Here is a 25,254-nt window from a genome sequence, read left to right as displayed (position 1 = left end):
TTCATCATATGAATGCAACCATATCATCCCATCATGATGATAAATCAACCCATCTGGTTCCCATAATATTTCTTTACTGTGTGGCGTCCCGTACAACATATGTACGGGTAATCAATTAAACTATTGTGAAAGACACATTTTGGGGATATACTGTAGCCTGGACAAACTATTCTTGGACATGTAGTGTGATCATTGGTTGTCGAATCCCGAATGGTGCAGGAATAGTTATAAAGGGGAGTAACGTCACAACTTTTACTGGGTGGGTGCAGAGACCTTGTGACATTTGATGTTTCAATTAGAGGGTACTAGCTTAGTAGCTGGTAGATCTTTAGAAATAAAAGTGATTGTGCGCAGTTAATTACTGCATGTGTGGGCCATGGGCGGCACGTAGTGGAGACAGCCTGCAATTAGAAGGATTTTGGATCAGACCATATATGCACAACCAGTGACATCCGGTGCTTACGCACGTCCAACTGCTTTACAATATCTGCCAACTCCAACCCTATAATTGGGTTGAGGCCTGGTTGTGATGCTGCTCTCCATACTGTAGGTTCAAATATAGGGCGGAAGGGAGCGGGGGCCTTTGCATGTGATGATTATAGACACAAATAGCACATGTCGTCATCATAATTTGAACCTTTATTTAACCAGGGTTGTTCACCAAGATCCCATGGAGGAGTTTATTCATATTTATACAATTATGTTCTGTATGTTGTGTATTATCTAAGAACCTTACAGTAGAATCATGGGTCTTCAATCTACAATCTTGTTGGTCACAAGGAGTGGGAAAAAACTGCTGCTTAACCTTTCCCGGTTACAATTTAGCAGACGCTCTTAATCCAGAGCGATTTACAGTAAGCAAGAACAACACAAAGGGCTGGACTGAGACAAAAATTCAGCCCGGACATTTTTGCGGAATTTGGCCCAGACTGGCCCACCACAACCAGCGTGCAGATACTCTGTTGACTTTTCGGGTCGAGACTCGAGGCCCATACAAATACTTGAAATACAAGTCCTTAACACCACCACATTTACAGTACAACATAAGTGATACACAACCAACGGACAACTAATTTAACATTGGCCCAGACCGGCCCACCAGAGAGTGGGCCCACCGGGCATATGCCTGGTACGTCCTGTGGCCAGTCCACCCCTGGAACACATAGAATGCATAGAAATAGTCTATACTCTATAGCAGGGGTGCCCAAAAGGTAGATCGCGATCTACCAGCAGATCACAAAGGCTGCAGGTAGATCACATGACATATGCCCCTAAAAAAAAGAAATGCCACTTGATTTAAGGTGACTTGATTGATTGACATAAAAAGGTCCAAACCCACAATGCAATACAAGGTCTTCAAGAGTGTTGTGCACAAACAGCAGTAGCATTATAAAGTTACATGTATACAAAAACAAACGTTTGTCTATATGCAACACCAACGCCGCTATTCTAAAGCCCAGCTCAGGAACATTTTTTAACTATTTTCTGCAATGGGATAATATTTGCTCCCAATGGGATAATAAAGCTCCCAAGTCTGTGGGCACACCTGCTCTATAGGATCATAAGTAAACTAAGAACCTAACATCTGTGTAACGATAGAATACCTGTACAATGAAGTAAACAGTAAACACTATAGAATACTATGTCTACATATAATATGCTATCTAAATTAAATATTTTAGCCTTTGCATGCACGGTTAACCTAAGGAATCAAATCAGCAACTTTGCTGTAACAAACTGGTTTCTCATAGGATACTGCTGGCTGAGTTAGGTATAGAAGTAGTCTAGGAAAGTTGATGGAAAATACAGATCTTAGTTTGCAGTTTGTGACCAGTCACAATGGACTCTTAATTGAATAATTGGATAATTAACAGGCCATCATCACTTAACGATGATTGACACCTGGCAATCTCCCTACTCAGGATAAAGTTGCCACAGGTGTGTCACTCTGTGTGGGAGAAACAGTTTGCATGCTGGCAGCAGCTCTCAAAGACATGTGTCCAGCACTCTCTCTGCATTTTTCTCTACCTGTTTTTTATTTTGATAATTTGAGTAGCTCGAGTTGGAGCATGTTTTAGAAACATATTCACTCACTGCATAAGAAGGCCTGCCGAGATTCTTCCAACTCCACTGTGCTGAAATCCAGGGAGAAGTAAACTGAGGAGGTGATTTGCTGCAGGAGGATTGTTTCCCTATTTTTGAGTTGACCTAGTGGGACCCTAAACCACTCACAGGTAACCCAGACACTGTCACTGACAACAGGAGAAACACAAACACTAACATTTGGACGAAAAACACTTAATTAACAGCAAGAGGATCTTTCTTAACCACTCCCTACAGGATCTGTGTCCCTTTATTTTGTTTGAACTGAACGCTCAAAGACCAATTTTGATTTATTTCAAAGGAGTGGTGAATAGAATTAATAACCCCATTTGTGCCCAAGATTTTGAGTTGAACATTTATTACATTCTTTTGTTGGGGTTTCGTTATTTGTTGATTTTCGTTCTGAATATTGAATGCCATTTGATGCTTGTTATTTTCATTGAAAAGTAAATAATGTTGTAACCTAACCCACCCCTGGTTTCAATACAAAGACTGTTCCAATCCAACACATTTAATCTGTTATTGAGTCCTTTTGTAGTTTTCCTTGAAACCACCTGTACACAAAAAAGGAGAGGCTAAGTTCCTCTCTGGTAGGTACACGCCTGCCTGGCACCCCAAATAAGCTACTGAGGAAACCGTTACAAGTTATGGGGATCAAACATTAATGAGCAAACATTGACCAACGGACTATTAAAAGCAGCATCACAACTTTCATTATGAAAGCTATTAATCATCTAATACTATGACTGTGCTCTGCTCTTATCCTAATTGAGTGATGGGTCTAGATGTTGTTACACCAATCACTTCACTGGCTGAGTGTGCTTGCTGGTATAAGAATGACAATAAGGCGGCTGACTCTGAATCCTTATCATTTCTCTAGCCCACTGAACCATTAATCGTGCCAATGCCAAATGTCTAACTACTAATGCTGGATTCTTACAGTCAACTGCTGAGTGTCCATTTCAACACAGGGATATTTATAGCTATAGGGGCCCCAGAAGAGAAGCCGTATGTGGGTGCTTGTTCTCTCGCTTCAGTTTCACACACTGAGCTATAGTGTCAGCAGAAAACGCCACAAATATCCAATTATTGGGTTCTCTGTGGCTCAGTGGTCTGAAGCACATACTTTGCTTTCCTTCCACTCTCTCTCTCCTCTTTTGCGTGTCACTTGCCAGGTTCTACATACTACTCACATAATTATATCCAATACAGCACCAATATGCCCAAAAAGGCATTTAAAAGCCACCTAATTATCCTCCTCTCCCACTAGCAGATTTACTAACAGACATACATGTGGGTGATAGGGTGAGTGGCCTACCATCATGTATAACTCAAGTCAACTTCACAAATACACCAAAACGTAATCTGAATCCGTAGGAATTTTGGGGGACTCATGTCGTAATGTACTGTATATGTTTATCACATGTCACAAGGTGCATGTTGATTACCCAGTCCTACTCGGTCCACACACATGCTTGTCATAACTGTTCTTAAATAATAATTGACTGAGTCTACAAGCAGAGGAAGACAAAGAGGTACAGATGACAGTGTAGTGTGTAGATGCCTGCAGTAAGCTGCTGGAGAGTGGGTTTTGTTCCAACTGAGGGGATGGCACAGTCTCTCTTTTGACAGAGGGAGGGAGGCAGCAGAGGTAGCTGGGGTTAGTGACGTACATAAGCCATTGATTATGGCTGGCGCTGCAGTATATCACTGATGAAATAGCTAAATATAGAAATAGAGGGTTTCCTACCCTATCCCAAGCCAACCCGCTGCTCTGCATTCTGCAGCAGCAGGTGAAGTGATATAAATCAATGCAGCACAGAGACATGCTGTGTTGTTCCATGATTGCATCACAGCCCATATGGCAAATACAGTCATCATGAAAACAAAGACATTTGCAGCAGTATTGTTAGCATAATATGATGCTTATCTGCTTGAACACTAGCATCCCTATTTTGCAGAGGATATTCGCCCCAAAATAGCCGATCTACAAGCACACAACGTGTCTCTACACAATGACATTTTTTACAATACTGACAATTGGATGTATGTATACAATTTTCTTCTTTAAAATATGTACCTGTTATAGGAGATCAATATTGAATATTTATTTGTTTCAAATATGCATATTTACTGTATGGGGTGTTGTTGTAGAAGAAATGTGTTTTCAATAGAAAAATCACACCTGTGTGAAGTGAGGGGCACTTATCTTACATACATCATCATCATTTGCTCAGACACTGTATGACGTAAATTCTCCATTCATTGTCAATGGCCTTTAGTGTTTGTTTTAGGACAAAATAGCCGATTTGCTTGTCCACATATGATGTAAACTCTCCATTCATTCATTGCCAATGGCATTTAATGTTTGTGTCGGGACAAAAATCTACACTATAGCTGAATATAGGAGGGGCTAGCACCCCTCAAAAAAAGGACACCATCGTACAAGTTGCACCATATTCTAAATTCCATGTGTCTTTTGTTTTTGGAATCAATGTACTTTGTTAACAACAGCTGTTCAATGCACAGCATGACCCATGCAGCCCTGCAGGCTGTCCTGTTCCAACGTAGCACAAATACACTACATTGTGAGGTCCTCAGCAGGACACAGCGTTCTATGCAGGAACATAACTGATGAATTCAGTGGGGTTCATACAATGCAAGGACAAAATGGACATTTCGGTTCGCCAAGAGGGGTGAGAGAAAGGGGGAGGCGAGGGCAGGGGGTCAGGCCAGTTATTTAAGTGTGCAACAGGTAATCAATTGAATAATCACTAAGAAAATAATGGATAGTTGCAGCCCTCCGGCCATCTTCTCCTACAGACCACTACAGAGTAGGTCTGGGAATGCTACTGGTGCACATGGTGCTGTCATCATTCCTACAGACCACTACAGAGTAGGTCTGGGAATGCTACTGGTGCACATGGTGCTGTCATCATTCCTACAGACCACTACAGAGTAGGTCTGGGAATGTCACTGGTGCACATGGTGCTGTCATCATTCCTACAGACCACTACAGAGTAGGTCTGGGAATGCCACTGGTGCACATGGTGCTGTCATCATTCCTACAGACCACTACAGAGTAGGTCTGGGAATGTCACTGGTGCACATGGTGCTGTCATCATTCCTACAGACCACTACAGAGTAGGTCTGGGAATGCCACTGGTGCACATGGTGCTGTCATCATTCCTACAGACCACTACAGAGTAGGTCTGGGAATGCCACTGGTGCACATGGTGCTGTCATCATTCCTACAGACCACTACAGAGTAGGTCTGGGAATGCTACTGGTGCACATGGTGCTGTCTGTCATCTAAGTAAGACCTCAGCTGCAGGCCTCAGCTGTCTCCACCCGCTAGGAGCATGTTTACTGACCATCAGTCAGCTATGCAGCCGGAGCCCTGCAGCTCCTCTGACACCTGTGCTGCCGCCTGCCAGAGAGCAGAGACATGCACAGCCACAGAGTCCTGTCAACTGCCTGCTTGGTGCAGTCAGTTTGTTTTATTTGAACGTGAAATTATCCCTTTAATTAACTTTAATTCTGCTATTTCAATGCTTTGCTCAGACATCAGGATCAGTCAGTTCATTCCAACTGTGTGGCACCATGTTGACTCCAGTCAGGATGTCGCTGGAGAATACATGACTCTATTGTGTGGTGTCGTAGATTCAGATAAACAGATAAATGTGTCTCTGGCCTTTGTCCTGACCTGATGTACTAGCTAGCCAGTGCATACAGTACCTACCATAATAACCCAGCACACTACAGTGTCACACTTTCCCCTCATGACACCCCATCGATTATTTCCTGTGCCCGACGCTGCCCGTTATGTAAGACTGAAGAGGAGTTTATTGCATGGGTAGAAACCTCACATGTCCAAAACCGTTACTTTTCAGAAAATAGAAAAAATAAACCGTGTTCCAATTGATCCAAACTAGTTCTTATTTAGTTACAGGCTCTTGTTAATTTACCTCTCATTGGTGAAATATTTATAAAATCCACAGACAGACTTAACCACTTTCATGTTTACTATAGTTTCACTTCATAAATAAAAGGGAAAATATATAAAATAAATAGACATACAAGCTAAAGCTCACGTTGAGTGTTTTGGTCAACATAGATCAACAAATGTGTGTAAACGTGGAAGCTCACATAGAAAGAGGTGTGTCTGGCAAACCTTGGTTATGTACAGTCAGTGTCACACACGCACACGCACGCACGCTGCATATATGCACAGCTGGCCTGCGATTTGTGTTATTCAGATTGGCACACAGCTGTTGAATGCCCTGGGTAGGGTTGCACGTGGGGAGGCACGATGCTAGACTCAAAGATCCTCACAGTCTCTTTGAACAGACTGACTTAGCTCTCACACCATCTGTTAAATTACTAAAACAAAGCCTCATCTGCCCTTTGCAAATGATCTACGGTTCTTTGAACAATCTCTCCCATGCCGTAATCCCACTCCGATGTCTTTATCTCTTCAATTAGCAGCCTTACCCTCTTAAACCCCAGGGGGGTCCAGGAGGGAAAATCTAAAATATCAGAGTTGGAACCTGAGACCTTGACCAGCCCCATTTTCCCGCTGAGAGCTGTTCATGAGGTGGACGGGGGATTGGGGCTTAAGAGGTTTAACCTAAGATCACACTAATCATGCACAAATACAGTGAAAGTGTGTGCAGGAATTGTGATAACCACAGTACCAATTGTGAACTCTTCTCTAGGGACAAAATAACTTTACTTTTCACCTATTCACCACACCACTCATATAGTGAATCATATCGTGGTAAAAAAAGGTTAATGTACAGTATACTGACAGATGCATACATATTTTTTACTGGAAATCATGATATGTGTCATGATTTGTGGCATTATATCTTTCTAAACTAAACTATCTTTCTTCTTGCTGCGAGAGTGAGGTCTAGCCAACACCAACTCGGGATTCCTGGATCGCTGCCCTCCACAAATTCCTATCCAACATCAGGTTCTTGAGCTCTGCAGTGTTGTCAGCCAAGCTGTCGCGCCGCAGCACGTCTACATAGGTGGTACGCTTCTTTCCCCTCCTGGCTTTGCCCTGGGTTGGCTCCCATAGGGTCAATTTACTTGCCTCAAGTTCTGGGTGCCTGACGCAGGGCCCTGCCAGCCTCATCCTTCTCTCTCTGACTTTGTTCGTGAACTATCTTTACACCTGGGAAAAATTTAATCCATTATCTTTGGATCAAATAGTAATCTCAGCCAGGCAGGTGGCTTCTTGGTTAGAGTGGGTCACAATATTAACACACAAAAAGATGAAATTACCTAGGTCCCATCCTGGAGGCAAAACAAAAACACCTTGAAGACCCTAACAGGAACAAGGTTTCTTCGACTATGCATGCACCTCTTGGTACCACAGCACTTTAAAACAAGGTCTTTAAAACAAGGCTCCAGACTGACCAAAACAAACTGGTCAGGCTACTACTTGGCCTCACTCCCCGAACACACCTCACCCCTGCCCATTTTGACAGGCTGGAATGGCTTGGGGTTGACGACAGAGTCCAGCATCTTGCAATGGGTCTGGTCTACAAGATTCGCTACTCCACCAAGATACCCATGTACCTGTCTAAATACTTCCTTAATGTCAACGAAGTCCACACCCACAACACCAGAGGGAGTTCAACAAACCATGTGCAATCCAGATAGTGCAATCAGACAGTGGCCTTGTGGTTAGAGTGTCTGCCCTGGAACTGGGTTCGATCCCCAGCCGGGTCATACCAAAGAAGACTGTAAAAATGGGACCCAATTCCTCCCTGCTTAGCACTCAGCGTCAATTGGGGGCGGGGGGGGTCAAATCAAATGATTTCCGAGTGCGGCACGGCTGCAGCTCAACGCTCCTTGGCTGCGGCTCACTGCTTTAAGAGATGGGTCAAATGTGGAGAAATTTCACTGCGGTAACGTGTGTGACAAATCGTCCGACTTTGACTTCGGCTCAAACAAGGGACTTATTCATTTCACTGCTATGCCACCAACAGCCATTAAGACATGTGAATCCCATGACTCACAAACCGCTCTCAAAGGCACCTACGAACGTCTGCAATTCGAAACTGGCCCCCTTACTGTATATTTTCTTTATATGATTTCCTGTTTTTTGAGGGGCGTGCCGCGCTAGCCCCTCCTATATCCAGCTTTTAGTGTATCTTTACAAACTTTGTCCTACACAAACATTAAATTCCAGTGAATGGAGAATTGAGCAAATAGGCATAGTTTCTATTTTACGTCATGATGATGTACGATGATAAGAGCGCCCCTCACTTTACACGGGTGTGATTTTTGTTATAGAAGTGTATATTTGTACGTCTCTAAATGTTCTGATGAATTGAAAATGATGGATCCTGTTGTAAACAAGTGTAATGCTTTAGACAAGGTGGCGATCCGAGGACTCAAAAGGTTAAAAATTAGGAGGGTGGATAAAAATAGACGTACTTTATTTATAAAAGTTAAAAGAGGTCGACATGTTTCGACTCTAAACGAGAGTCGAAACATGTCGGCCTCGTTTATTTCTCTATTTTTATCTACTCTCCTCATTTTTAACCTTTGAGTGCTCGGATCGCCACCTTGTCTTTAGTATTCCAGTCCCATTGATCTTCGAAGCACCAGCCCTACTTTACATTATTATGTTTTGCATCTCCATCGAGCACCTGGTTGATTTTCTTTTTGTCGCTAAGTGTAATGCTTTATCATGGTGTCGTCCACAGTAACAGTATTCGTATTGACCTGTGCTTTCGTTTGAAATGTACCCATTCTGCATACTGTTAATACATCAATCAATCATTTAGAGGGTCTCTCTTCTTTCTGTCAGAAGTAGTAGTATCTGTTAAATAGTATTATCTAACAAATAAAATGGACATGACTTGATAATGAAATGTAATGCCTGAAATCCAGCAGCTTGTGGCCAATTTAGATTGGACAATTTTCCTTATTTAAGATCACTGTTGCTGTCACTGTTATGGGAATGCATTTTATATTGTATTTTACTGCATTTGTGCATACTGGCTGCCACTGTGCCAAAGGCAAATTTCCATTTCATGCAAAATTCTATGACAAAAAACGTTTTATTTCTTTCTCTAAGGTGTAACTGTAAAAAGAAAAAGAAAATAAGAAAAAAAAAGGGTCAACCTCAAAACCCTAACCCACAATGCACAGTAAGGTGTGAATGACTTGGTAACTGAGGTATACGTCAACCACACAAAGGTACTACACGTGGGGTCCACGTCAATATGCCGACGGTCCATTGGTCCGATCGACAACCTACCTCAAACCCTCACCCTAACCCTAACCCCCCCCGGGGCAGACACCTAAACCTAACCCCAACCCTCTCCCGACCCCCAGCGCACCTCGGACCAATGCTCCTTCGGAGCAATGGTCCATCGGATCATAGGGTGCTTCCCCTACACGTGCACATGTTAATGATCTACAGAGGGAAAGAATGAAAGAGCATGCTCTACTTAAACTACATTTTAAATGGGTGCGAAAATGAGTTATTATTTATTATTAATAATAACTAATTAATTTGATCACAATGCTGATTTCTTATGGAATGCTAGAGTGCTAGAGTTAACTCTGCTTTTTGTACTATTTTGACACCTCAGACATCTGTCGAGTGAAAAAAGCTCACATACCGGTAAATACAATTTCAGTCCACTAATTCATCCTCTGTTGTCATTAGAGAAGGCCCATATATTATTACAATGCTGTTGGACAAAATGATACAGATAATACACATTAGCTATATTTTGGAGTGGCCTTGCATGTGGTTTCCCATGAGGTCAGCTTACTCCTTAGAATTGTATCTGACTATCTGTGTTACATTACTGTTAGGTGAAACATTCCACTTTCCACTGGGTGTTGCAAAGGCCTTCCAGTACATGCTGCACTGTATTATTCAGTGAGAATGAACCCCATCTGATCGTTAATCCTATTTAATTCCCCACAATAGCACCCTCTCATCATTTACATAACATTGCAAATAAGATTATGTTCTCTGGTGCATTCCTCCTCAGCCTTTCATAAAAATCCTGTTCCATATGTCAACAAATCAGACTGCTTGACCCAAATAAGCTGTGGTGGGTTAAAATGACAACCTGACAATATCGTGATTTAGTAAGACAAGGCAATTAAAGTATCAGTTGTTTAAGGAAAGCTATCTTTCTCCATCAGAGATCAGATTATTTCCATCCTTGAAATATTCATGAAGGCGGTGATGTGGCCCTTACACACATGCACAGCACGCACGAACGCAACGCATGCACGTGCACTCTTAATGAGTCTTAATGAATAAATTAAGAATCTAGTGTAGGTAACAGTAGATACCATTTCATGCAGCATACATTTTAACGTTCTGAAACGGGGAGAAAAAAAATATATATGGAGTTAGAGAAAGACAGATGGGTATATGTCAACATGCAAGGATGTTTTAACAACATAGACAATGCATTGAAACACATGAGCCCTGTCCATTGACACCTCTTGATCCAAAAGCGAGGTTAACTGGGTCTGCTCAGCATTTTGATGCATGCCATAGTAGAGCATGATATGATAAACATTGCTTATACGTATGTATCGTACAGTAAACCTGTATGGAAGCAATTCAGGTTTTTCATTTAATTCAACACGCATCTGTATGATTATTAAATGCATGTATTGATCACTATATAGTGTCTTGTTAATCCATATAGGCTGGGCACTGAAAAGGTGCAATCTAGTGTAGAGGCAATTCTCAGGTGTTTCAGGACAGGGAGATTGTTAATGGTTGGTGGTAAACAGTGGTGTTCAGTAACAAAGTACATTTACTTGAGTACTACTTTGTTGTATTTTTGATATTTATGACTTTCACTCTACTATATTTTACATACATACTACATTTCTAGGAAGCCCTGTGCCAAATGCAAGTGACAATAGCAGATGTACATATAGAGCTCTGCTATTTTCAATATTATTAATATATTGTTTTAAATAGTTCTGTAAAAGCTTTGCTAAATTTCAAGCAATGCATTCATATTGAAAAGGAAATACACTTTGTAATTTATACTTATCTATATCTATACGTATCTATGAAGCACAGAAGTCCTGAGGACACTTCCGTTACCCGTGGAACACAGCGTTGTTTTCTCCATTCTAAATCCCATAGACTCTTTTACATCACATCATGTAAGAACTGTGTTCCAAAGATGAACAAATTAGTTTGCAGATTCTGTCAGGGAGATGGCTCTGTGCTGTTAAAACTAAATGTGTTTTATTAATTCTGCAGTGGTTACTGGAAGTTGCGTTGGAAACCATGTGACTTATTACTGTCCCCAGTGAAGCACGTCATGCTACGTAAAAACCATGTTCGTTGTTTGATGAAACAACTGAGAACTGACGATACTACTCTCCTACAGAAAGAACCAATCCAGTGCAACACAACCTGATGCTGGTTCTGTGCGATGGTAGTGCCGTGATCCAAATGCATGTTAAATAGAAGATGTATTCGTTGGGTCATTTTTAAGCCTGAGAACTGTTCATTTGAAGGTGGCTCTTTATTTTTTTTAACTCTTTGGATACATTTGTATACCTTTTCACCATCAGTTGATATGCTTCATATCCCATATGAGTAAAATCACATACTGTACATTACTTATTTTTGGGGGAACACAGTTCTTATACTCGTGATTTAGAATTTAGAATGGGGAAGTGACGTTAGTACTTTGTCCTTTGTGGTAAAGCAACGGATGGGTTGAGATAGTGTGTACATGTATAATGATGAAACAGACATACATGGGACAGGGTGAAGATGGGGAGGGGTAGAGGGCTGAGGGCGATGAACTGGACGTGCCGACAGGTAGCTGGGTCCACACAGAGCCACTCACTTGGCCAGCTTCGTTTCGATTTGTTGACGGATCTCCTGGCGCTCCTGGTCGCTGCGCACAGGGAAAATGTTGCGGTCCTCTAGCTCCTGTTTGCTGGGCCGGTTGCGGAGTTTCACGGCCAGCAGCTCTTTCTTCATTCCACTTGGAAGTGTTCCTGTTGGCGGGGTTTGTATTGTTTTGTTATTGCTGGAGCATTAGCAGCAAATTAGGGTCACCAGCAAAACATTTGTCTGCCCTGCTGAGTTTCGCGGCTGAAGCTGCTAACCTCAAACTAATCGTCACACAGACGGCTTTTGTCCATTCTCACAAGATCTAAAACAAATTTTCACACAGACAGCTTTGTTTTGTCCATTCTCTTAAGATCTAAATACTAATCGCCATACAGACAACTTTTGTCCATTCTCCTAAGTTGTCATAACATCTCAATTGGCCTCAATCACAGTAATGATCAAACAATCATACTAAATTCTAGCTTCAAAGCTGTGGACATAAGAGGTTATGTAAAACAGGTAAGGCATGTTCATGTTAATGTATAGCATGTTACATAATTATGCCATCATATTTTAGTATTTGGTATTAATTATAATATTCTAAAAGTGAAATACAAACACTACACTTGTCATGGGCAAGGTAACCTCAGACAGCTGTTTATGGCTGGTGATGACCGACCACAATGAAAACAAGCCCTTAGGGTTTTTGTGTTATCCTTTTAGCACATTGTATAATCGTACCACTGTACTATTTGCAAACTGTTAATAAAGTATCAAATCAATCAATCAATCAAATTCACATCACTGGCCAACTGACTGGCCATGAATTAGAACTTTTCATTTTTTATCTACTCACACGATGTCTGGATTATACTGGCTTTACATTAAGAGATCAGTGACTCTAATAACACATTTTGTGAATGTGTACATGGTTACTATCAGCAGACCTACCGGAGATAACTGACTCATTCCAACTTTCCTGGTCACTGTAGTATTCATCCATGCGCCGGTTCTCCTTATTTTCGTCAGATTCCTTCTTGTTCTCTGACTCGCTGTTGGGCTCCTTCTCAGTGCTGGAGGTGCGAGAGAGACGGCCATCAACGCGCCGCTTCGGAGAAGGCCGTGCCTCCTTCCCCTGGAAGCTACAGTGACAGTGCAAAAGAAAAGCCTACTAATCAATGCTTAGTTTCCGCTTACATAGTTAAGTTCAGAATAAAGAAATCCCCTTTGTCAACCATGAGGTGTGCTTGGCATAGAAGCAGGAGAGGGGGCAGGGACAGGCTGTCCTTGTAAAGCAAGGCTTTTAGGACAAACGGCCTCCAGACAGAGAAGCCTAAAGGGCAACATTTTAAATGAATAATGGTTTGAATCCAATACAAAAATACTTAAAATCCTTTCAAAGTAATAATGCAATGATTAAATCCATGTCCTTGAGTACCCATGTAGGCCTACTCATCAAAGACTCAGGTGACTTGAGCATCCTACAGTTGATTGAGGGGACAATGTGATAGTTTCATTACAATGCTACTGCATGTGTGTCTAACCCTAGTGCAGGCGCAAGACCTTGCTCGGTGCGCAAGCACCTGCTCGGTGCTCAAGTCTTCCGCAAAATGCGGAAGTAGAGCATTCTTCCGGGTGCTTCAAACGCCACCGAGCAACTTTCATTGAAATGAATAGCTGGGGGCGAGGCAGTCCGAGTCTGCCCTCTAGATATTATTATAACTCTGAGTGCAGTGCCTGCCGTTGAGTCGTTCCTGAACCACAGGAATATATCCATATATGGATATCCAGTTGTCCAGAACAGCAGATCCAGCCCATATGGCTTATGGAGATCTCCATATGTGGGCATAAAAGGGACACTATAGTGTAGTAGACACAAAATGGACACTGAAAGGGAGTAAATTGTTCCTGTGCTGTTTTTCATAAATTTATTGTTATTTCTTCTTTATTATTTACCATTGTATATGTATCAAGGGTATGACTTTTGTTTCTTGTTTCACCACAGTATATTCCCTGATTTCTGGGCAGTGGCAAAGGACCAGAGGAGTGGCTCAGGCAGCCTTATAGCTGGCCTGACTCCAAGTGGGAGATCCTGATTGGTCCAGGATTGGACCATACTATCTGTGGGTTTTGTGTTTAAAGAGTAAGAGTTATTATGTGAACACTCGTTTGAGTAATATGGTTAATGGAATGCAAGGTGTTTAAACCATTATGGGATAATTATATTGTCTTTGGACATATGGGCTAAACTGGATTCTAAGTTTTCAAGCAGGATTGGTTTGGTCTAGTGGGAGGGGCCTGGCCTTTATAAGCAGGAAACCTGCCACTGCTCAGGAGTCATTGTAGGGCTGTACCTGGAGCTGAGAGGACCTGTAGCGTAGCCAACCAGGCCAGTGTAGGTCAGGCTTTAGAAGGTGTTTTTAGAATTGGCCTCAGTCCTAAATGGGTTTTGTGTACATACAAATGGACACATACTGTACAGTATTATGCCTGAGAGTGCTGGTATCTTATTATTTTTTATTTTGGGCATATAGAGCCACCATACAGAAGTACAGCATCTAATCCTGATATTGTTACCTGTCCTGTCTGTGTTTGGAGGCCAGGGCGCGGTGCAGTTCCTCAATGATGCAACTGGGGGGCAGCTGTGGGTGTAGCGAGAGGTGGGGGGACCCAATGGGTGTGGAGATCCTGCCTCGCAGCAGGGAGCCCTGTGGATCTTTAGGAAGAGTGAAGTTCCTGGGCAAAGTGGCTGGGGACTTCTTTACCGGTGCCGGATGAGGGCCTGGTAAGGGAAGATTTCATATTGTGATACAGTGCTGACATGGGTCATTTTCTCATCTTGTTATTATACGTAACATATCGAATGTTTGTCGGACGGACTGACTCCTGACTTCTATAGGCAGACCGACCTTCTAGACTGCCCAGTCGCGTGAGCAGTTTGACCGGCATGTTGGGTGGGGGAGGGGTGCTGGCTCGTCTCTGTGGTGGGGCTGTGGTGGTGGCCTCCTGTTTCCCCTCAGGGGCTTCCACTTTCCCCACAGATTGGTCATTGCTAGGGACAGTTAGTGACGTGCAGTCCTTCTCTCCTTCCTCGCTCTGACCTCTGGTTCCAATTGCATTGAACTTTTCTGTCAGGTCTTGTACTGAAATGACACAAAAGCACCAACTTCTTCAACCATGCCCTAATGATGAAGTTATGATGGTGGTTGGTGAGGTTAAGATCTGTTTCTGTGATATTTGGCTCCACCTTGAGGCCAACCAATAGAACATTACAGTTACATCAAATTGGGTTACTCAAGCCAGAATTATGACAGGCCCTACCTACCCTAGCCAAGTGTCGACAAGAATAAGTAAATGTGTGGACTATGTGTGATCTATATTAATTTCCATCTAATATTGCATTTAATAATGTTAAAATAAGACATGCAGTGTTTTTAAGTGTCTTTAATTTGTATTTGCAGTATAGGTTTGCAGTGAGTGCCTGTGATGCATTAGTGACAGGAGTCATCACCATGCTGGCTTGTGGTTGACATTTTTGTCCAAATTCCATTTCTGCCACGGACATACAAAATGAGTGGACAATGCTTTTACCAGAAACACATAAAGATCTAGCCCCACAGATGTGTGTAACTCTTGAGTGTTCAAATGGAACCAAATGGACCTGTAAGGGGTCCTTGCACCACTATATGCCATAGTGTCGTAAAAAGGTGTCATGCATATTCAGAAGAAAACATGGAGACTTGGCAGTGGGTCTTATGATCAAAATAAGAACATTATAATGGTGTGTAAAAAAGATTTTTTTCTACCATGGACACATTGATGACCCCCTGATTAGTGACTAAAGTAATCACAGTAATTGTACCCGTCAAGGTCTCCAGATCACTGAGCAGTTCTTCCAGGGTGGTGGCTATAAGAGGGACCATGGGCTCCTCGTCTCTCTCCTCTGCGTCTGACTGTGTGGGGCTGTCTGGATCATCAAGCCCACACGCTACATCTGATGCTAGAACACAGTGGAAAGGGGCAAGAAATTGGTCATTATGAGTATTATGGGATAATAATAATAAATCTAAGTGCTACATGGCATAAAAAGTAAAATAAATAAATAAATAATGAATGTGTGCCCTCCCCTTATGCACCTGGATCTGGTTCCTCCATGCCCCTGCTGACGAGGTCCTCTCTGCTCTGCTGTTGTGTCCCAGCTTTCTTCTCCAGCGCTAAATGACACAAACAGTTCCATTCATACCACTGTTTACACACTTTAACCAACGTTCCACCCCCCATGATGTCCCTCTGAGTAAATCTGCTTCTTTCTAGGGTAAGTGACATTCTTTGATTAAAAGGTTTTTTTAAACGTTCAAATTGCATCAAATCTCAAATACAATGCTACATGGCATAAAGAAGTAAAAAATAAATAATATCATTACTACTATATAATGTATAATTTTTCAGGTGGGTTGGCAATTTCATCCAACCAGGAGAGAGAAACTATTTATCAGCTTGGATGTTATATATTGTTCAATTTAGTTTGTCATCACTTCCAATATCACTTGTTTATTTATTATCACGTATCCTGTATGAGTTGTCTCTCCAAATTGGATGAAATTGGTATCGCGGCCTGAAAATGAATTTTCAGTTTATTAAAGAGCAGAGAGACAGTGGAGACCCGAGAATACAGCTATAATACTATAATTTATTATAGTATTATACTATAATACTATATTATATACTATATTATATTATTACTATATTATACTATAATTTATTATAGTATTATAATTTTACCAAAACAAAATCACTTACAACACCCATAACAAAATTAAATGACAGGGGTGCAACTCATTGAAGAAGCCCTGTGTGCTTCATTGAAGTGGTTAACCCATTCTGACCGGGCACCCATTTTGGTGTTGGCATCATGTTATGCTTTAGCTATTGAAAAATAGCAGATCTACAAGCTCGTATCGCGCCACCGAGTGGCGCGATACGAGCTTGTAGGTCTGCTATTTTTGAAAAATTCGAAGAACGACTGACATTTTTAGAATCTGATCTCAGGTCAGAATGGGTTCATCAGACCAGTGTGTGTCCAGTGGAAACCTCGTATGAATCTGATCTCAGGTCAGAATGGGTTAAACGTCACTGAGCTTCACTCACTCGAAGTGGGCTTAAGCTTCTCGTTCTTCTTTTTCCTCCACTTCCAGGGCTTGAAGATCCGACCAATGCTGGCCAGCTTGCTGTTGTTCCGGACGGGAGGCGTGCGGACCCCTGAGACCGGGCAGCCGGAATGGAGCACCCTCTGCTGGTCCATCATGTCTACAACACGCACGCACGGTACACACACATGCACACACACACACACACACACACACACACGCACACGCACACGCACACGCACACACACACACAAAAACATGCGGTTTATAGCCTAACATAACTTGCATTGCAGTATAGTATATCAACTGACATTCCTGGGGTCTGAATTTGCACTCCACAAGACTTGGAAGACTCAAAATACATAGTTGATATAGGGCCAATTTCATGTGATGGTTATGTAGATGTAGGCCTGTAAATGATCACATGTTGTCTAATTGAGTTGAGGTGGGAATTTATTCACCTGACTGGATACCACAATCTCAATGTATTTGTAAATGGTGCATTTTATCCAAGGCGCTTTACAGAGATTGTCCATTACATTCACCCATTCATATATACCCCGATGCCGGAGGAAACTATGCAAGGCACCAACCTGCACATCGGGAGCAATTAGGGGTTCAGAGTCTTGCTCAAGGACACTTGGACACTAACTCTGGGGGAGCCCGGGTTTGAACTGGGAACCATGCGGTTCCCATCCGGTCACCCTTGAGCCACTGCCGCCATACAAATCTACCATTTGTACTAATGGTAGACTTTGACCAATAAGTATCAATAAGCATTCCTGTTATTGCACTCTGACTATGGTAAGCCTCCATGCTAGAGGAATGCTAAGCCTCCATGCTAAGCTATAGGGAGTGCATGCTTAGTTTAGGTTAGACATGGGTTAAGGTTTAGGTGTGCAGCCCTGTGGGAGGTTAGGGTTAGGGTGAGGGTTTGAGATAGGTTGTAGTTGTATAGGACTAAAGGGATTACATGTGTTTGGTCCGACAGGCATTAGTCTGACACCCTACCTAGAATCCAAACCCTAAACCTAACCTCACAGGAAGCCACAGATTAGTTTTAACCTGCCACGGGTTAGTTTTAACGCATGTAGGCAGCCACAAGTTCGTCTTAACCTGCCACGTGTTAACCTGCCACACATGTCGGGAGCCACAGGTGAGTTGTAACCGGCCATGGGTTAGTTGTAACTGTCAACACATGTCGAGAGCAACGGTGTTGTCGAACTAATGCCTGTCGGACTGTTAGTATGTCTAACCAACGTATGCACCCTCAAGCGAGCAAGGGATTACAATGGAACAACAGACAAAGTAACAGAAAAGCTGGAGCTGTGAAAGATGACTTGTGTTATGCTGTATTTTGTGTGTTGGAGACAGGGAGATGTTCCTGGTCTCTGAGAGGAAGAGCAGAAATAGACCCTCCTACACAGTCTGTCTCTGACAGCAAGCTGACACTTCAGGGAGTTTACAGCTGAGCTGTGGGCTGTGCAAGGGATTATATCCAGTAATATTCCCCTTTTCTATCTATTACCAACATCTACTGTAACAGTGTAACACCGCACAATCTGTTCATTTAGCTATTGAATATAAGGTAAAGAATGATATGCCCACATGAATTAAAGTCATAATGTATTAAGACATTTTGTTTTTGTCACTCCACAGGTGTAACATTGTGGCATTTGTTTCAGGCTACCTAAATAAGCGATTTCCACGTGCAGCTCTGAAGAGGATGTAAAATGAAGGATTTGAACGGGATAACATCACAGACTGCACAGTGTTAGCCCAAACATAACTGAGCTCATCGATCCGTGAAAGAGTGGCAAATTGGCGCCTTGGGTTTCACTGACACCCGAGGCAACCACAAGTGGGAGCCGATCAGTCTTTGACCTCAAACAACGGGAAGCAGGTCAATTGTCCAAGCAGTGTCTGCCTAATACATCCATGTCTGCCTGCCTAGCATGTTGTAGGGAATTCAGGTCAAGCCTGCTAATAACCGCAGCAACACTGTAGGGTCAGACTGCCGTTGCCATGGTTACCAGCGTGGATGCTGCAGAAGGGACCCTTGGAGGCACAGAACCACAAGAGCGTGAGGAATAGAGGGTTTCTGTTGCCACACAGAAAGACAGAGATCTCCAGCCAATCAGAGCTGACATATAATAATGCATAATGTAGGCAAAGGGTCCCCGTATCTTTTTATTTTTAAGATGTATTTCTTCACATGGGGTGGTTTAGGTTTAGGTGGGTTGAAACAACTGTTTCAATTGATTTGGCATGTGTGGTTTCAGTTTGCTCTGTGTAATGTGGCTGCCTGTTGTATATCTATCTATCTATCTATCTATCTATCTATCTATCTATCTATCTATCTATCTATCTATCTATCTATCTATCTATCTAGTTTCAAGAAGAGGGGAGAGCAAGTGGGGATGTGAAAAAGGATGTAAACAAGTTTAAATGGGAGGAGTGAAACACACATCAAACCTTAAAAGCCAATAGTTTAATTTGACCCCAGGGACCCCAGAATAAATAATACAGTAGACTGGATTTGTGTGGCCATTGCTTCCATCAAGTAAGAGTGTGTGTGTGTGTGTGTGTGTGTGTGTGTGTGTGTGTGTGTGTGTGTGCGCGAGCGTGGTGAAGGGGTACTTCTGACAAGTGATGTTACTGTAAGTGTCAAGAGAGTAGGGAAATGCACTGCATCAGCAGCTTATAGTGTGTCCATCACAGGAATTATTAGTACCAAAGTGGTTTACAATTGATTGCACATCTCATCCATAGAGTAACTTAATCAGACAGCAGTTATTGATGGCCATACTGTAGCATATCGTTTCTGTTGGGCAGAAACCTTGCATGTCCATATTTCAATTTTTTTTTTCTTTTGTAAATGAATTGCCCTACTTCTTCGTTGTAATAGCTAATCTATAAACTCAATGTAGATTGCGATGGATGGTTCTTGATGCTCTACAGCAGGGCACCGGTCTAGTTCCATTAATGCAGTTATGAAAATAGCAGATCTCCAAGCCTGATGCCACGCATTATGAGCTAAATGTTATATTGGGATAAAGAAGCAAACCAGAAGAATACAGAGAAAATCATCCTGCCGAAATCCACTAGTCATCCACTAGGATGCCCTTATAATAAAGTTGCTGAATCATGCCTCAGATATAACGAAGAGGCAAGTAGCCTATGCAGTCTTTGTGATATGTGGGAGATTGCATACAGCAGAATTCTGAGCATAAATTTAACTCTTAGAATGAAAAGAAATGGAACCTTTTAAAAATGTGAAAATTAACACTCAAAATGTTGCTCTGTAGCTGCCTGCAGAGCACATGGTAGGATTCCACAGGATCTAAGTGATGATACGTCAATATTGGGAACTTGGGATGATGCCATATTTCTCAGGTTCAACTTTGCACTGACCGGTCCTTGTCCTCATGTGTATTAGTTCACAAAGCGGAGCGGCCACCACAGCAGGTTGTTTGGAGGGAATTGCCAGATTATGCACCAAAGACAAGGTAGTAATTGGTTATGATTTGTAATTTTGCATCTATTTATCATCTATTTATAACAGTTATTTGTGGAAAACATACATGACTTGAAGACTTTTTACATTATAAGCCAGTTGGGTCTTGATGCTAAAATGCATGAATGGGTCCTTCTGAGCAACCATAACTGTGTTCTCTTTTTATGTATTATTAATTGGATGTATTTCATCATAAGAAGAATAATAAGAATAATAAACATTCTCATACTTAATTTGGGTTATCTAAACTGTGGACCATGCTGTGGACCATCGCTCTTGTCTTCATGTCTTTATGTTTGTCATTTTGTTCATGTTCTTTGTACTGTACTTCTTTGTACTTGTTTATATGTGTTCTGCATACATGGCTGCTGGGTCGCAACTTTCGCAAGACAAATTTCAGTGTGAGCTGACAATAAAGTACTATATCATAGCAATTTCAGTGACCAGTCTCTGCAGATTGAATGCATCTGTTGAAAGACCGGTCCCCAACCCTCCTGCATGCATGCATGGCTCCTTGAGTCTACAGTACGTCTACATCAGTATGTGAGTGATCATCTCCACTCCTCTGTGCTCCATCGTGTTTCTTTAATCACATCTAACGAGGATGGTCTCTCTTCATGAAGAAGTGAAATTCCTTTCTCTGTGAAACGCAGTGTGGATTCTTTTTTAATTAAGAAATATAATTTAGCTCAGGGTGGGTTGAAGTCTACAAATGCCTTTCCACAATATTCTGTACACGATCACATATGTGTTTTTATTTTCCCCAAACCACCCTTCCATTCCTGCATAAGGAGAATGTCAAAGGTATCAGCTGGATGCTCTAGTGTGTTCTCATGTGCAACATATTGCTTTTACTGAGCTCTGAAAGGATTTAGGTCAGCACATGAAACATTCATAAAAAATACATCATGTGTAAATGACTAGCAGCTTAAGTCAAGTAGATTCCCTAAGGAAGATTGGGCCATTGCTCAGTCACTGGGTAGAAACCTGTCTTGACTTCTAGTCTAGATACAAATGGATAATCTCTCTCTCTCTCTCTCTGTCTCTGTCTCTGTCTCTCTCTCTCTGAATTAAGCATATTTTTGTATTGCATGTACACATCCACCCCAGAAGCTATTCTGTTACTGTGAACGCAGTCCCATTTCTGGCTTATTCCCTTATTGCATTCTCTAATGAAACAGAACAGAGCATGTGCAAAATATATCTATATATAGCCTATTGCTTAATTACAAAAATCATGGGCACTGAAAGTGAAACAAAACAACACTGGGAATGAGAGTTGTAAACTACAATAGTATAACTACTATCTGAGCTGGTTGGTCTGTCTTTTTTATTATTCATATTTTATTGTTTTCATCAAACACACAATCATCTGTTTCCGCATGCTGATTATTCTGTCTTGAGGACACTATTATAATGTCAACACGGATTTTTACACCCTTCTGTAGCTAACAAATATAATCTCATATTGTGTAGTAAATAGGGGGAGGGGCAATGTTGTTCGTAGTGTGTACTGTATGCCTGTGCATCTGCGTGTAAGTGGGGGAGGGGGAGAATCTGTCTTTTGCCCTATTTCTGCTGCTGTTTAATAAAGTGCAGGCCAAGCATAGACAAAAACATTAACTGCATTTTTGTTCTCATTCTGAAACCACATCAAGCTCTTCTTTTGATGTTTTTTTTTTGATTATTATATCCTGCGATCTTAGAAAGTGTTATACTTATTTTACTGCTCACGACGTATGGGATGCACTGTGAGCTTGTAGATTGGCTATTTTCGCTATTTTTGTGGGACACAAACAAAATGGGGATTAACTCATACTAATTGATTTAGTTGTAGTTGATGATAAAATAATATCCACCCAAAAGAAACGCTTCTCGATTATAATCGCAACCCTACTGTACATTGTAGAGTTGTAGACCATTGGTTATTTGATTCCCAGAATTTAATATACTTGCCAACAATTTCAGATGAACTATCTAAGATGAAGCTTAAATGCTCATTCACCCTTTTGGCACTTGAGGAAGAAACACAGTTCACAAAAGATGGGGCACCTTTCCAGGGTACAGGCACGCAATAGGTTTTTCATTTTGGACAATGTCCAAAATGCAAAACATACAAAAGAACAGAGATATTAGATGTCCATGCTGGTAAAGTGATAGTAGTAGAACAAATGAATCATACATTATAGTATTAGCAGTATAATGATATAGAAACCACAGACAAAAGTGTCATGTTGGCACTATTTTCTGCTGAAAGCCTATGCCTTAACTTCACAGTTGAGCTGGCCCTGCTGCACACAGACAGTCAGACAGACAGTCTCCAGCATTCTTGGGCTCTGCAGTCAGCACTTGAGTATGGGCCAAACTAATACCTTGCCAGTGCCATTTGGGTCCATTTTTACACTCGGTGTTAAAATAACACTGATGATTTTACTATGTGTCCTCCTTCTCAACCAACCCACTTGTCATAATTTTGTGAGTCACACATAGTGTCCTTTCATTTGATTGGAGGAGGGTGATGTCATGTTTTGTCCTCCGTGTATGGCGTTGTTGTCCCTGGAGTCAGTGGAACCCAGGGACATCTCTGCATGGTGCAGAATGGAACAATAGATGAGTATGCACAGGATGAGGTGCCTTTGCAATTGGCTTCTGTAGCTCGTGTCTTGGCCAGAAGATATTAAAAAAAGAATCAATACTGCACAAAGACCCAAGGGGGAAATAGGCACTCATGAGACAACGTCACATAGGCAAAGTCAATTTTTAATTTAAAATACTTTAGTTTATATGATTCAGTTATTATGCAATACACAACCAAATAATTGTCATGCTACTCATGACAAACCCTTCGAAACCTCTGTTTTCAGATGTTCTAATTTTGAGGTGTCTACTGTGCTCTGAGGATTCTGGCACTTAAATATAGTATCTTCATTTATAACTTGAGGATTTGACTTGAAATGAACAACATGCTCACTCATTTAGTCCTTACAACTGTTAACGTAATAACGTTACTCATAGCATCATTGCCATCAAGTATTTATTTTGGCCAAATGGACATTTCTGCCTAACTATATAGGCCTAACTCCTAACACTGCTGCTTAATTGTCCTCAGCCTATCACATTATTTTGAATGTACCAAGCCTTCTGATGAGGATATAAGGCAGGATGAATCATCGCTATGAGGCTAACGATAAGCAAGCAAGAGTGCTCAGTGATGCAGTAAGTCTTATCTAAATGGTCTATATATGCAGTATGACCTTGGCTCCATGTCTGAACAGTGGACACACTCTGTGCTCATTCTCTCTGCAATTGGGCAGGTGGCTGAGCTGCCCAATTCACCCTGATGATGAGTCACAGACGCAGTAGTCACAGCATGCAGCTGTACACTTTTCATAGCTTAATTTATGCAATACCTTGGTATCCGACCAAGTGTTGTGTTCATGTGGCCTCTTGAGAACTTCTGATCTCACTTAGAGCACTGTCTCCTCTGACACTATGACAACCTCAAACGTACCTCCCCCTCATCGGGAGCAGTTATGGGTTCAATGTCTTGTTCAAGGACACTTTAACTCACACAAAGCTCGGAATTGCCAGTTATAAGACCGGCAACGTTCTGCTTCCCAAAGAGTCACTCCACTTGCAGAGCCACAGCTGTCTAATGAGCCAAACCAGAGCCTGATGCCAGTGCAGTGATACTGTGATGTGTTGCTGGTGATGATATACTGTATACATATGCGCAGGGCACTTGACTATTTGTACGGAAAGATTAAACTGTAGCAGTATGCTGTAGGACTTAGACAACACTTGTGCCACATCACAAATCGCTATAACAATATTCAAAATCCCAGATTTTGAATATATTACAAATCACAATATCGATATAATATCAAATAATGCCAAGCCAATTATATTATCCGCAAACCTCTTCCGTTCCAAAAGCATGGAATGTAGTGCTATCTCAGTCTGAATATCAAGATGCCATGTTGCCTAACATTTCATTCGAGCTCAAGAAAAATGTGGACATAACTGTTTGTTATGCTTTCATTCTCCTTGCACTATGCATCAGAATTTCTGTTCTGTAGAGCGTCGCAGTCCCGCCCCCTTTCAGAATGACGAGGGCACCGGAAGAGAATTTCCCATTTATTTTTCCATAGACGTTTCATTTAATCATCGGACAAAGCTTCTGACAAATCATGACAATAAACTTCTTTGGGCCGATCAAATAATTAGAAAGAAGAAAAAAGTGTACATAAATTAGTGTTGTTGTAGGCTACTCTGCCCTTTATGAGTGGTGCTAGCCACTCCTATAGACAGCAATGTGTGTCCCTGCCTGGGTGGGTCTGTCCGTCCGAGTACGGAAATAGCGTTTATTGACCACCAAGTGTCACTGAACACACACACACACACACACACACACACACACACACACACACACACACACACACACAGGCAAGAGGAGGGCTTGTACAGTACAGTACAGTACAGTACAGTACAGTACAGTACACTAATATGTCAAAAATGTAATTGTAACAGCAATGTCCGTCTTAACCTATGTGACTATGTGACTATGTTACTATGAGTAGGCCTACAGCAATGTCCATCTTAACCTATGTTACTAATTACCA

General features: G+C 41.8%; 1 protein-coding gene across 1 annotated transcript in view; it reads right to left on the bottom strand.

The window, feature by feature from the left end:
- Positions 1 to 25,254, bottom strand: part of phactr3b (phosphatase and actin regulator 3b) — a gene marked incomplete at its 5' end in the record, with an annotated part of 37,597 nt that overhangs the window by 8,394 nt on the left and 3,949 nt on the right. Inside the window, 7 exons of the mRNA XM_080789049.1 lie at positions 11,979 to 12,132; positions 12,920 to 13,110; positions 14,546 to 14,750; positions 14,878 to 15,111; positions 15,831 to 15,968; positions 16,105 to 16,182; positions 17,117 to 17,275. Coding sequence (XP_080645175.1) covers positions 11,979 to 12,132; positions 12,920 to 13,110; positions 14,546 to 14,750; positions 14,878 to 15,111; positions 15,831 to 15,968; positions 16,105 to 16,182; positions 17,117 to 17,275 — 1,159 coding nt within the window. The remainder of the gene's footprint in view (positions 1 to 11,978; positions 12,133 to 12,919; positions 13,111 to 14,545; positions 14,751 to 14,877; positions 15,112 to 15,830; positions 15,969 to 16,104; positions 16,183 to 17,116; positions 17,276 to 25,254) is intronic.

The sequence above is a fragment of the Protomyctophum bolini genome (assembly GCF_963924005.1).
Source record: "Protomyctophum bolini genome assembly, chromosome: 2".
In the NCBI taxonomy this organism is placed as follows: Eukaryota; Metazoa; Chordata; class Actinopteri; order Myctophiformes; family Myctophidae; genus Protomyctophum; species Protomyctophum bolini.
The sequence above is the reverse complement of the archived record's forward strand: the minus strand, read 5'-3'. Positions and strand labels throughout refer to the sequence as shown.